Here is an 11,815-nt window from a genome sequence, read left to right as displayed (position 1 = left end):
TGTCGGAGGCGGCCACGTTTATTATTAAATTAAAAAACACCCCTCCCCTCGCAGTATTTAACTAAAGGAGATTTGGAAAATCTAGAGAGCACTTTGAACACCGACACTGTAAATAACTCCGGGTTTTATTTAACTAACTCCAAGAGAGAAAGTTTCATTAGTTTGCATTGAGTTAATTCCAGTAAAACAAATGAAAAACTTGATTTTAAGATTTCCTTTTAGAAAAACCGCAAAGAGAAAAAAAAAATCAGATTTTTTTTTAAAGTACAATTTTACCAGAAATACTGAAGACTTTTTTAATCGTTTGTGAAAATTCAGCAGTTGTACATGTCGGATGATTTAAGAAAAGATTTTAAGAAAAGTTCATCACAGTTGCAGGGAGCTGTTGAAATATAATCCATCCGGAGCACGGTGAATGTCATTGTCTCTCTGTAGCAAAACACGATTTCTGTGATTAAAGCGACCCTCCTGTCCCACACTAGACCACATGGAGGACTGAACAACTGCAGTCTGACCATCGCCAATGCTGCGAGGGGGCGGTGCTAGCGGCAGCGGTCAGGAGTCCCCCCGCACCATATAAAAAGGATAAGGCTATTGTCTTTGATCTCAGCCTTTTGCACCGTTCTGCAGCCGGTCATGTTTTGAAAGTGGGGGCCGTTTTTAGTTCAAGTATCTGGAGCAGAAACCGCGGGGAATTTACAAAATGCCAGAGCCAGCGAAAAAAGCAGGTAAGCTGAGCTCCAGCAAGCACCTGGTGTGATGAGAGGGGCAGGTTCTGTGGGGGGTCCTGGTGCACTGACAGCTCGCGACTGAAATTCATCATCTCGTGTACTGGTTTTATTTATAAATCAAGTTTCCCCCTCTAACTGAAGCAAGCAATTTTAGTTCGAAAATAATGTGCAAACGTCTCACTTCATCATCCCTTGGGTGGTAAATGTTGGAAATACAGAAGCAGATACCCACCCCTGTATCTGGAGTAAGAACAGGTTATTCTTTCAGGTGGGGAGCCTTCATCAGATCTTCTACCCAAAGGAAAGATTGACCCTGGGAGAGAGTGCGAGAGATTGTCCCTGGGAGAGAGTGCGAGAGATTGTCCCGGGGAGAGAGTGCGAGAGATTGTCCCGGGGAGAGAGTGCGAGAGGTTGTCCCTGGGAGAGAGTGCGAGAGATTGTCCCGGGGAGAGAGTGCGAGAGATTGACCCGGGGAGAGAGTGCGAGAGATTGACCCGGGGAGAGAGTGCGAGAGATTGTCCCGGGGAGAGAGTGCGAGAGATTGTCCCGGGGAGAGAGTGCGAGAGATTGTCCCGGGGAGAGAGTGCGAGAGATTGTCCCGGGGAGAGAGTGCGAGAGATTGTCCCGGGGAGAGAGTGCGAGAGATTGTCCCGGGGAGAGATTGCGAGAGATTGTCCCGGGGAGAGAGTGCGAGAGGTTGTCCCGGGGAGAGAGTGCGAGAGATTGACCCGGGGAGAGAGTGCGAGAGATTGTCCCGGGGAGAGATTGCGAGAGATTGTCCCGGGGAGAGAGTGCGAGAGATTGTCCCTGGGAGAGAGTGCGAGAGATTGTCCCGGGGAGAGAGTGCGAGAGATTGTCCCGGGGAGAGATTGCGAGAGATTGTCCCGGGGAGAGAGTGCGAGAGGTTGTCCCGGGGAGAGAGTGCGAGAGATTGTCCCGGGGAGAGAGTGCGAGAGATTGTCCCGGGGAGAGAGTGCGAGAGATTGTCCCGGGGAGAGATTGCGAGAGATTGTCCCGGGGAGAGAGTGCGAGAGGTTGTCCCGGGGAGAGAGTGCGAGAGATTGTCCCGGGGAGAGAGTGCGAGAGATTGTCCCGGGGAGAGTGTGCGAGGGATTGTCCCGGGGAGAGAGTGCGAGAGATTGTCCCGGGGAGAGAGTGCGAGAGATTGTCCCGGGGAGAGAGTGCGAGAGATTGTCCCGGGGAGAGAGTGCGAGAGATTGTCCCGGGGAGAGAGTGCGAGAGATTGTCCCGGGGAGAGAGTGCGAGAGATTGTCCCGGGGAGAGAGTGCGAGAGATTGACCCGGGGAGAGAGTGCGAGAGATTGTCCCGGGGAGAGAGTGCGAGAGATTGACCCGGGGAGAGAGTGCGAGAGATTGTCCCTGGGAGAGAGTGCGAGAGATTGTCCCTGGGAGAGAGTGCGAGAGATTGTCCCGGGGAGAGAGTGCGAGAGATTGTCCCGGGGAGAGAGTGCGAGGGATTGTCCCGGGGAGAGAGTGCGAGAGATTGTCCCGGGGAGAGAGTGCGAGAGATTGTCCCGGGGAGAGAGTGCGAGAGATTGACCCGGGGAGAGAGTGCGAGAGATTGTCCCGGGGAGAGAGTGCGAGAGATTGTCCCGGGGAGAGAGTGCGAGAGATTGTCCCTGGGAGAGAGTGCGAGAGATTGTCCCGGGGAGAGAGTGCGAGAGATTGTCCCGGGGAGAGAGTGCGAGAGATTGTCCCGGGGAGAGAGTGCGAGGGATTGTCCCGGGGAGAGAGTGCGAGGGATTGTCCCGGGGAGAGAGTGCGAGAGATTGTCCCGGGGAGAGAGTGCGAGAGATTGTCCCGGGGAGAGAGTGCGAGAGATTGTCCCGGGGAGAGAGTGCGAGATTATTTGGCTATTTACCTGCTCTGTCATGTGGACGTGAAAGCTCCCACGGCACTATTTCGAAGACGAGCAGGGGAGTTTTCCCCGGTGTCCTGGCCAATATTTATCCCTCAATCAACATCACTAAAACAGATGATCTGGTCATTATCACATTGCTGTGTGTGGGAGCTTGCTGTGCACAAATTGGCTGCCGCATTTCCCACATTACAACAGTGACTACACTTCAAAAAGTACTTCATTGGCTGTAAAGCGCTTTGGGACATCCTGAGATAGTCAAAGGCACTATAGAAATGCAAGTTCTTTTGCTCTCTCTCCACTCGCTCGCTCTCTCTCCCTCTCTCTCTCCTACATTCCTGGACCATTTTAAAGGCAGGGTGGGGACGCAGCTGTGCAAAGCCACCCTGCCTGGCAGAGCGTGTTGATGCTCCTCGTAGTTATAAATATGAGAATGCAGTAGATTTAGGAGCACTTTTTTGTGAATCCAATTTTAGTCAAGTGATTGGGATTGGATTTCGTGCCATGTGTTGCTTGTCAGCACTCTGTCTTGTAGTGACAGACCAGTGTGTGACAACCGCCTGCCGCCTGTCAGTATGTCCCTGCCCGATGACAGCATTTCAGGGCAAGTGAAAAACGAGGGCAGGCTTTGTGCTGCAAGCTGTAATCCTATGCCTGACCAACACCACCCCCCCCCCCCCTCCTCATCCCCCCCTCCCCCCAAGCCAGATCAAGGACAGAGTCTAAAGGTGCAGTTACACCGCACAAAGTAAACTGGGAGTGAATGTCCCTTAGTGAGCTCTTACACTGGCTTCCTCTCACCACCTCTCATTGGGTGTCAGCTGTGGCTCCGTGGGTAGCACCCTCATTTCTTGAATCATGAGTTCAGGTCCTACTTCAGAGACTTGAGCACATAAGGCAGGCTGACACTGAAGGAACGCTGCACTGTCAGAGGTGCCATATTTCAGATGGGACGTTAAACCGAAGCTCCGTCTGCTCTCAGGTGGACATAATAGATCCCATGGCACTATTTTCAAAGAAGAGCAGGGGAGTTCTCCCCGGTGTCCCAGCCAATATTAATTCCTCAACCAACGTCACTTAAAATCCTACATTACACAACAGTGACTACACTTCAAAAAGTACTTCATTGGCTGTAAAGCGCATTGGGATGTCCGGTGATCATGAAAAGAGCGATATAAATGCAAGTCTTTCTTTCTGCCACAGGGAGTGGTTGAGGTGAATAGCACAGTTGCATTTAAAGGGAAGCTGGATAAACACATGAGGGAGAAAGGAATAGAAGGATATGCTGATGGGGTGAGATGAAGAGGGGTGGGAGGAGGCTCGTGTGGAGCATGAAAACCAGCACAGACCAGTTGGGCCAAATGGCCTGTTTCTGTGCTGTACAATCTACATAATAGATTCCCAATTCCAATGGCATGTGAAAGGTTGAGAATTCAAAAAGTGTATTGTGTAACTTTAAACAGCCGTACCAGCCTCTGGAAAAATACTAAATTAATTTCCCAAGCTCATCCAATGCCATCTTACAGCCCGGGTCAGGAATACATGGGCAGCACCTGCAAATTCATAAAGTCTGAAACCTATGGTAATTTCATCGATTCGGAGTGTAACGGTTGGCAGCGCTTAGCGTGTGTGTCATGCCAACTTAATGGATATGGTGGTTTCGTTCCAAAAGTCCCACGGCACTATTTCGAAGAAGAGATCCCCCGGTGTCCTGGTCAATATTTAGCTCTCAACCAACATCACTTTAAAAAAACAGATGATCTGGTCATTTATGTCATTACTGTTTGTGGGATCTTGCTGTGCGCAAATTGGCTGCCGTGTTTTTTCTACATTACAACAGTGACTACACTTCAAAAAGTACTTCATTGGCCGTAAAGCACTTTGGGACGTCCTGAGGTGGTGAAAGGTGCGATACAAATGCAAGTTCTTGCTTTCTATCACTGCTGACCTGCAACGATACACTGAAGATAGACAGATAGATAGATAGATAGATGGATAGATAGAGAGGAGAGATGGATAGTGACCGAGGAGAGACAACGTGAAATGTTTTCTTTCTCTTTCCATCCCCTGAGAACAGTAATGATTCCAAAGTGGGATATGGTGCTGAGTCCAACTTTACTGGTCCCTGTATTGAAGTGTAGCCTGTCTCCCAAGCTTGCAGAGCAGTTTCTCCTGCATCCATTGATACCTTGGCCAGGCTCCAGCTGTTGACAGCATCCCTTCGGAACTGCAGGCGTCCCGCTGGTAGACAGCAGCTGACAGCACTGGTCTCACTTCCAGCTATTAACAGATATTAGTCGAAGGTGACCTTCCTTCTAAGCGCTCAGGCGGGATTCACAGGGCTTGTCAGTTATGCGCGATGGGATCTGCCACATCAAGGCAGGTGGGGTTTCAAGTTCAGGTTCTGAAAATGTTTGATTTCAGCTGGAGTGTTACAAAGTAGGGAGGCTAGAGTCTTTGATCTGATTTAAACACCATTTTGGGATAAAGTGTATGAGTAATTGGTGAGATGACGTGATGGTGAGTGCAGCGTGCTCGGGAGCAACAGGTAACTTTGGACCTATGGTTCCCAAAGCTCTCCACCACTGGGGGTTTTCCTTGCCTTGTGTCATAAGAACATGAGAAATAGGAGTCGGCCATACAGTCCCTCGAGTCTGCTCCGCTATTCAATAAGATCATGGCTGATCTCCTAGCTCAACTCCACTTTACCGCCCGATCCCCATATCCCTCGATTTACCCTAGAATCCAAAAATCTATCGATCTCAGCCTTGAATATACTCGACAACTCAGCATCCACAGCCCTCTGGGGTAGAGAATTCCAAAGATTCACAACCCTCTGAGTGAAGAAATTAAGATCTCCTCATCTCAGTCCTAAATGGCCGACCCCTTATCCTGAGACTGTGACCCCTAGTTCTAGACTCCCCAGCCAGGGGTTTCCCTACCGAACACCATCACCATGGACTGCAACAGTTGAAAGAGTGGGCTAGCTCAGCAGTCCGTTGTATCGAACTGCCACTGTAGTCGTTCAAGAAGGCGGCCCACCACCACCTTCTCGGGGCAACTAGGCTGGGGCAATGAATGCCAGCCTTGCCAGCAGTACCCACATCCCAAGAATAAATGTAAAGAAAACTGACCAAAGCACAAATGAGGCGATGGTTCCATTACTGATGGGGGATGGGTAACAGCAGAGGTGGGTGATGTTGCTGAGGTGGAAAAGGACAATCTCGGTGATGGACAGTCCTAAATGGCTGACCCCTTATCCTGAGACTATGTCCCCCCCCCCCTGGTTCTAGACTCTCCAGCCAGGAGAAACAGCCTCTCAGCATTTACCCTGTCAAGCCCTCTCAGAATCTTATATCTTTAAATGAGATCACCTCTCATTCTTCTAAACTTCAGAGAGTATAGGCCCAATCTACTCGATCTCTCCTCCTGGGACAACTCTCTCATCCCAGGAATCAATCTAGTGAACAGTCAGGTCTGTTGTAGACTAATTGATAGAGCTTGATTGCTATGATTACTTAACATTCTTGTTGTATCAAGCGATGACTCGGATGGGAGAAGGTGAACTAGATGGATCTTGGCCTTTTTCTTTTGTCTAGTAATTCCTATGGCCTACATCCTAGGGTTTTGAAAGAGGTGGCTGTAGAGATAGTGGCTGCATTGGTTATCATCTTCCAAAATTCCATAGATTCTAGAACAGTTCCCGCGGATTGGCAGGGAGCAAATGTAACCCCACTATTTAAGAAAGGAGGGAGAGAGAAAATGGGGAATTACAGACGTCGTTCCCTGACGTCAGTAGTAGGGAAAATGCTAGAATCTATTATTAAGGACGTGGTAACAGGGCACTTATAAAATAATAATAGGATTGGGCAGAATCAACAGGGATTTATGAAAGGAAAATCATGTTTGACGAATCTGTTAGTTGAGCTAGTTGTAACTAGCAGAATAGATAAGGGGGGGCCAGTGGATGTGGTGTATTTGGATTTTCACAAGGCATTTGATAAGGTGCCATACAAGAGATTATTAAACAAAATTAGGGCTCATGGGATTGGGGGTAATATACTAGCATGGATTGGTTAACGGACAGAAAACAGAGAGCAGGAATAAACGGGTCATTTTTGGGTTGGTAGGCTGTAACTAGTAGGGTACTGCAAGGATCAGTGCTTGGGCCTCAGCTATTCACAATCTACATCAATGATTTGGATGAGGGGACCAAATGTAATATATCCAAGTTTGCTGATGATACAAAGCTGGGTGGGAATGTAAGTTGTGAGGAGGATGCAAAGATGCTTCAAGGGGATATAGACAGGCTAAGTGAGTGGGCAAAAACATGGCAAATGGAATATAATGTGGAGAAATGTGAAGTTATCCACTTTGGTAGGAAAATTAGAAAAGCAGAGTATTTTTTAAATGGTGAGAGATTGGAAAATGTTGGTGTTCAGAGGGACCTGGGTGTCCTTGTACACGGATCACTGAAAGTTAACATGCAGTTACAGCAAGCAATTAGGAAAGTAAATGGTATGTTGGCCTTTATTACAAGAGGATTTGAGTATAAGAGTAAAGAAGTCTTATTGCAATTATATGGAGCCCTGGTGAGACCACACCTGGAGTATTGTGTACAGTTTTTGCCTCCTTACCTAAGGAAGGATATACTTGCCATAGAGGGAGTGCAACGAAGGTTCACCAGACTGGTTCCTGGGATGTGAGGATTGTCCTATGAGGAGAGATTGAGTAGACTAGGCCTATATTCTCTAGAGTTTAGAAGAATGAGAGGTGATCTCATTGAAACATACAAAATTCTTACAGGGCTTGACAGGGTAGATGCAGGGAGGATGTTTTCCCTGGCTGGGGAGTCTAGAACCAGGGGTCACAGTCTCAGAATAAGGGCTTGGCCATTTAGGACTGAGATGAGGAGAAATTTCTTCACTCAGAGGGTGGTGAATCTTTGGAATTCTCTACCACAGAGAGCTGAGTATATTCAAGACAGAGATCGATAGATTTTTGGATATTAAGGGAGACAAGGGATATGGGGATAGTGCAGGAAAGTGGAGTTGAGGTAGAAGATCAGCCATGATCTTATTGAATGGCGGAGCAGGCTCAAGGGGCCGAATGGCCGACTCCTGCTCCTATTTCTTATGTTCCTATAAACACTTTTTTTCAAGAGCAAACGCATTCTGAATCCAACAGGAACAGTGTCCAATGTAGGAACCGATTTTTTTTTTAAAAAGACGGATTTCTTTCAACTTGGAAATGTGTAGCGAGAGATATGCATGTTAGAAGTTTTCTGAAAAGTGTCAGGGGCAGCGTACATTAATCTAGTGTATCAAACTCCTTCCGATAGTTTCTTCAGGGTTTACGTCAAAGTTACTGTGGGAGACCAGGAGAACCGCACAGAAATTACCGGTGCTTGTATTTATACAGCACTTTATCATGTCTATCAGAAACATCCCAACTCATTCAAGCAATGGATTGCTTTGAAGCGCAGTCACGTTTTATATGGACAAACTCACGGGCAAATGTCGCATAAACAGAAATCAGATTGATGTCCAATTTAATCTAATTGGTTTTTTTTCAAATTGGCGATTGAGGGAAGAATATTGGCCAGGATACAAGGGGAACACCTTATTCTTTTTCAAATCGAGCAACTGCGACCAAGTTAACATTATAAAGTTATTTACGCTAATTAAATTGTCAACTGGAAGGGATTTACATAGAAACATAGATACATAGAAACATAGATACATAGATACATAGATACATAGATACATAGATACATAGAAACATAGAAACATAGATACATAGATACATAGAAACATAGAAACATAGATACATAGATACATAGATACATAGAAACATAGAAACATAGATACATAGATACATAGATACATAGATACATAGATACATAGAAACATAGATACATACAAACATAGATACATAGAAACATAGATACATAGAAACATAGAAACATAGATACATAGATACATAGATACATAGAAACATAGAAACATAGATACATAGAAACATAGATACATACAAACATAGATACATAGAAACATAGATACATAGAAACATAGAAACATAGATACATAGATACATAGATACATAGATACATAGAAACATAGATACATAGAAACATAGAAACATAGAAACATAGATACATAGATACATAGATACATAGATACATAGATACATAGATACATAGAAACATAGATACATAGAAACATAGAAACATAGATACATAGATACATAGAAACATAGAAACATAGATACATAGATACATAGATACATAGATACATAGATACATAGAAACATAGATACATAGAAACATAGAAACATAGATACATAGATACATAGAAACATAGAAACAGAAACATAGATACATAGAAACATAGATACATAGAAACATAGATACATACAAACATAGATACATAGAAACATAGATACATAGAAACATAGAAACATAGATACATAGATACATAGATACATAGATACATAGAAACATAGATACATAGAAACATAGAAACATAGAAACATAGATACATAGATACATAGATACATAGATACATAGATACATAGATACATAGAAACATAGATACATAGAAACATAGAAACATAGATACATAGATACATAGAAACATAGAAACATAGATACATAGATACATAGATACATAGATACATAGATACATAGAAACATAGATACATAGAAACATAGAAACATAGATACATAGATACATAGAAACATAGAAACAGAAACATAGATACATAGATACATAGAAACATAGAAACATAGAAACATAGATACATAGATACATAGATACATAGAAACATAGATACATAGAAACATAGAAACATAGATACATAGATACATAGAAACATAGATACATAGAAACATAGATACATAGATACATAGAAACATAGATACATAGATACATAGATACATAGAAACATAGATACATAGATACATAGAAACATAGATACATAGATACATAGAAACATAGAAACATAGATACATAGAAACATAGATACATAGATACATAGAAACATAGATACATAGATACATAGATACATAGATACATAGATACATAGAAACATAGAAGATAGGAGCAGGAGTCGGCCATTCGGCCCCTCGAGCCTGCTCCGCCATTCAATGAGATCATGGCTGATCATCCAAATTCAGTACCCTGTCCCTGCCTTCTCCCCATATCCCTTGATCCCTTTAGCCTTAAGAAATATATCCAACTCCTTCTTGAGTATATTTAATGAATTGGCCTCCACTGCCTTCTGTGGTAGAGAATTCCACAGGTTCACCACTCTCTGGGTGAAGAAATTCCTCCTCATCTCTGTCCTAAATGGCTTACCCCTTATCCTTAGACTGTGACCCCTGGTTCTGGACTCCCCGACCATCGGGAACAAATTTTATAAGTTTCAATGAGACCCCCTCTCATTCTTCTAAACTCCAGCGAGTATAAGCCCAATCGACCCAATCTCTCCTCATACGTCATTCCTGCCATCCCAGGTATCAGCCTAACGTGAACTATCTACTGATTAATCTCATTTACATTCATTACTAGTTTTATTTCGACTGATCTTTAGGTTTCTATGAGCCAACAGCCATTCCCAAATCGAGAAAACAGACAACCTGTGCATAACCGGCTATCAACAACTTGCATGTATGCAGCCCCATTATCCTAATAAAACCTCCCAAGGCATTGTGTGTGCTGTGGTCAGTTTCGTCAGTCTTGGCAGCCAAACCAGCAGTCCTTAAAGGGCCGCTGTAGGCTGCCCCCAGAAAGGTGAGTTAAAATTTTTTGACTTGCCTTGGTGTGATGTTATAGAATGATACAGCACAGAAGGAGGCCATTTGGCCCATTGAGCCTGTGCCGGCTCTTTGAAAGAGCTCTCCAATTAGTCCCACTACCCCTGCTCTTTCCCCATGCCTTGAAAATTCTTTCCTCTTCAATTATTTATCCAATTCACTTTTGAAAATCACCATTGAATCTGCTTCCACCGCCCTTTCAGGCAGTGCATTCCAGATCACAATAACAAGCCACGGAAAATAAAATTCTCCTCTTCTCCCCTCTGGCTCTTTAACCAATTACCTTAAATAGAAGCATAGAATGGTTACAGCACAGCAGGAGGCCATTCGGCCCATTGAGCCCGTGCCGGCTCTCTGCAAGAGCACTTCAGCTAGTCTCACTCCCCCGCCCTTTCCCCATAGCCCTGCATTTTTTTTTCCTTCAGGTACTTATCCAACTCCCTTTTGAAAGGATGTGAAGGCCTTAGAGAGGGTGCAGAAATGATTTACAAAAATGGTTCCAGGAATGAGGGACTTCAGTTACATGGATAGGCTGGAGAAGCTGGGGTTGTTCTTCTTAGCAGAGAAGGTTGAGAGAAGATTTGATCGAGGTGTTCAAAATCATGAGGGGTCTGGACAGAGTAGATAGAGAGAAACTGTTCCCATGGGCAGAAGGGTCGAGAACCAGAGGACACAGTTTAAGGTGATTGGCAGAAGGACCAAAGGCGACATGAGGAAAAACTTTTTTACTCAGTGAGTGGTTAGGATCTGGAATGCACTGCCTGAGAGGGTGATGGAGGCAGATTCAATCGTGGCTTTCAAAAGGGAATTGGATAAGTACCTGAAGGAGAAAAATTTGCAGGGCTACGGGGAAAGGACGGGGGAGTGGGACGAGCTGAAGTGCTCTTAAAGAGAGCCGGCACGGGCTCGACGGGCCGAATGGCCTCCTTCTGTGCTGTAACCATTCTATGATCCTATGAAGATGCTCCTTAAAACCTACCTCTGACCAAGCTTTCGGTCACCTGCCCTAATATCTCCTCCTGTGGCTCGGTGCCACCGTTTGTTTGATAATCACTCCCGTGAAGCACCTTGGGTGGCTTTTACTACGTTAAGGGCGCTATATAAATGCAAGTTGTTGTCGTTGTCTTCTTTGGGAGAAAATCGGGACGTTGATCCAGTGTTTTAAAGCGTCGAGAGGCATGGTCAATGCAGACTCACGCAGCAAGTGGTTCCGTTTCAAATGTGACTGCAGATCCAGTGAAGTACGAGTGCAATATTTGAGAAACGAGCCACCAGGAGATCTGTCTGAGAAGAGTAGTGGAAAATGTAGAATAGATGTCTGTTAAAGGTGTAGTGTGTAAGATGCTGAGTGAATATCTGGCTATGGAACAGATTGAAGGTTATGAGGATA

At 44.9% G+C, this 11,815-nt stretch overlaps 1 protein-coding gene across 24 annotated transcripts in view; it reads left to right on the top strand.

Moving 5' to 3' along the window:
• The first annotated feature begins 558 nt into the window (after nucleotides 1-558).
• Nucleotides 559-11,815, top strand: part of mybpc1 (myosin binding protein C1) — a 140,183-nt gene continuing 128,926 nt past the window's right edge. For 6 of the 24 annotated variants that reach the window (XM_086009610.1, XM_086009614.1, XM_086009609.1 and 3 more), the window contains exon 1: nucleotides 559-728. In XM_086009610.1, the coding sequence (XP_085865736.1) occupies nucleotides 704-728 (25 nt within the window). In that variant the 5' untranslated portion in view covers nucleotides 559-703. The remainder of the gene's footprint in view (nucleotides 729-11,815) is intronic. The other 18 variants (XM_086009633.1, XM_086009619.1, XM_086009618.1 and 15 more) reach the window with 5 other exon arrangements.

This window comes from Somniosus microcephalus, chromosome 16, assembly GCF_052327205.1.
Source record: "Somniosus microcephalus isolate GS21.2 chromosome 16, FLI_Smic_1.0, whole genome shotgun sequence".
NCBI classification, from domain to species: domain Eukaryota; kingdom Metazoa; phylum Chordata; class Chondrichthyes; order Squaliformes; family Somniosidae; genus Somniosus; species Somniosus microcephalus.
The sequence above is the reverse complement of the archived record's forward strand: the minus strand, read 5'-3'. Positions and strand labels throughout refer to the sequence as shown.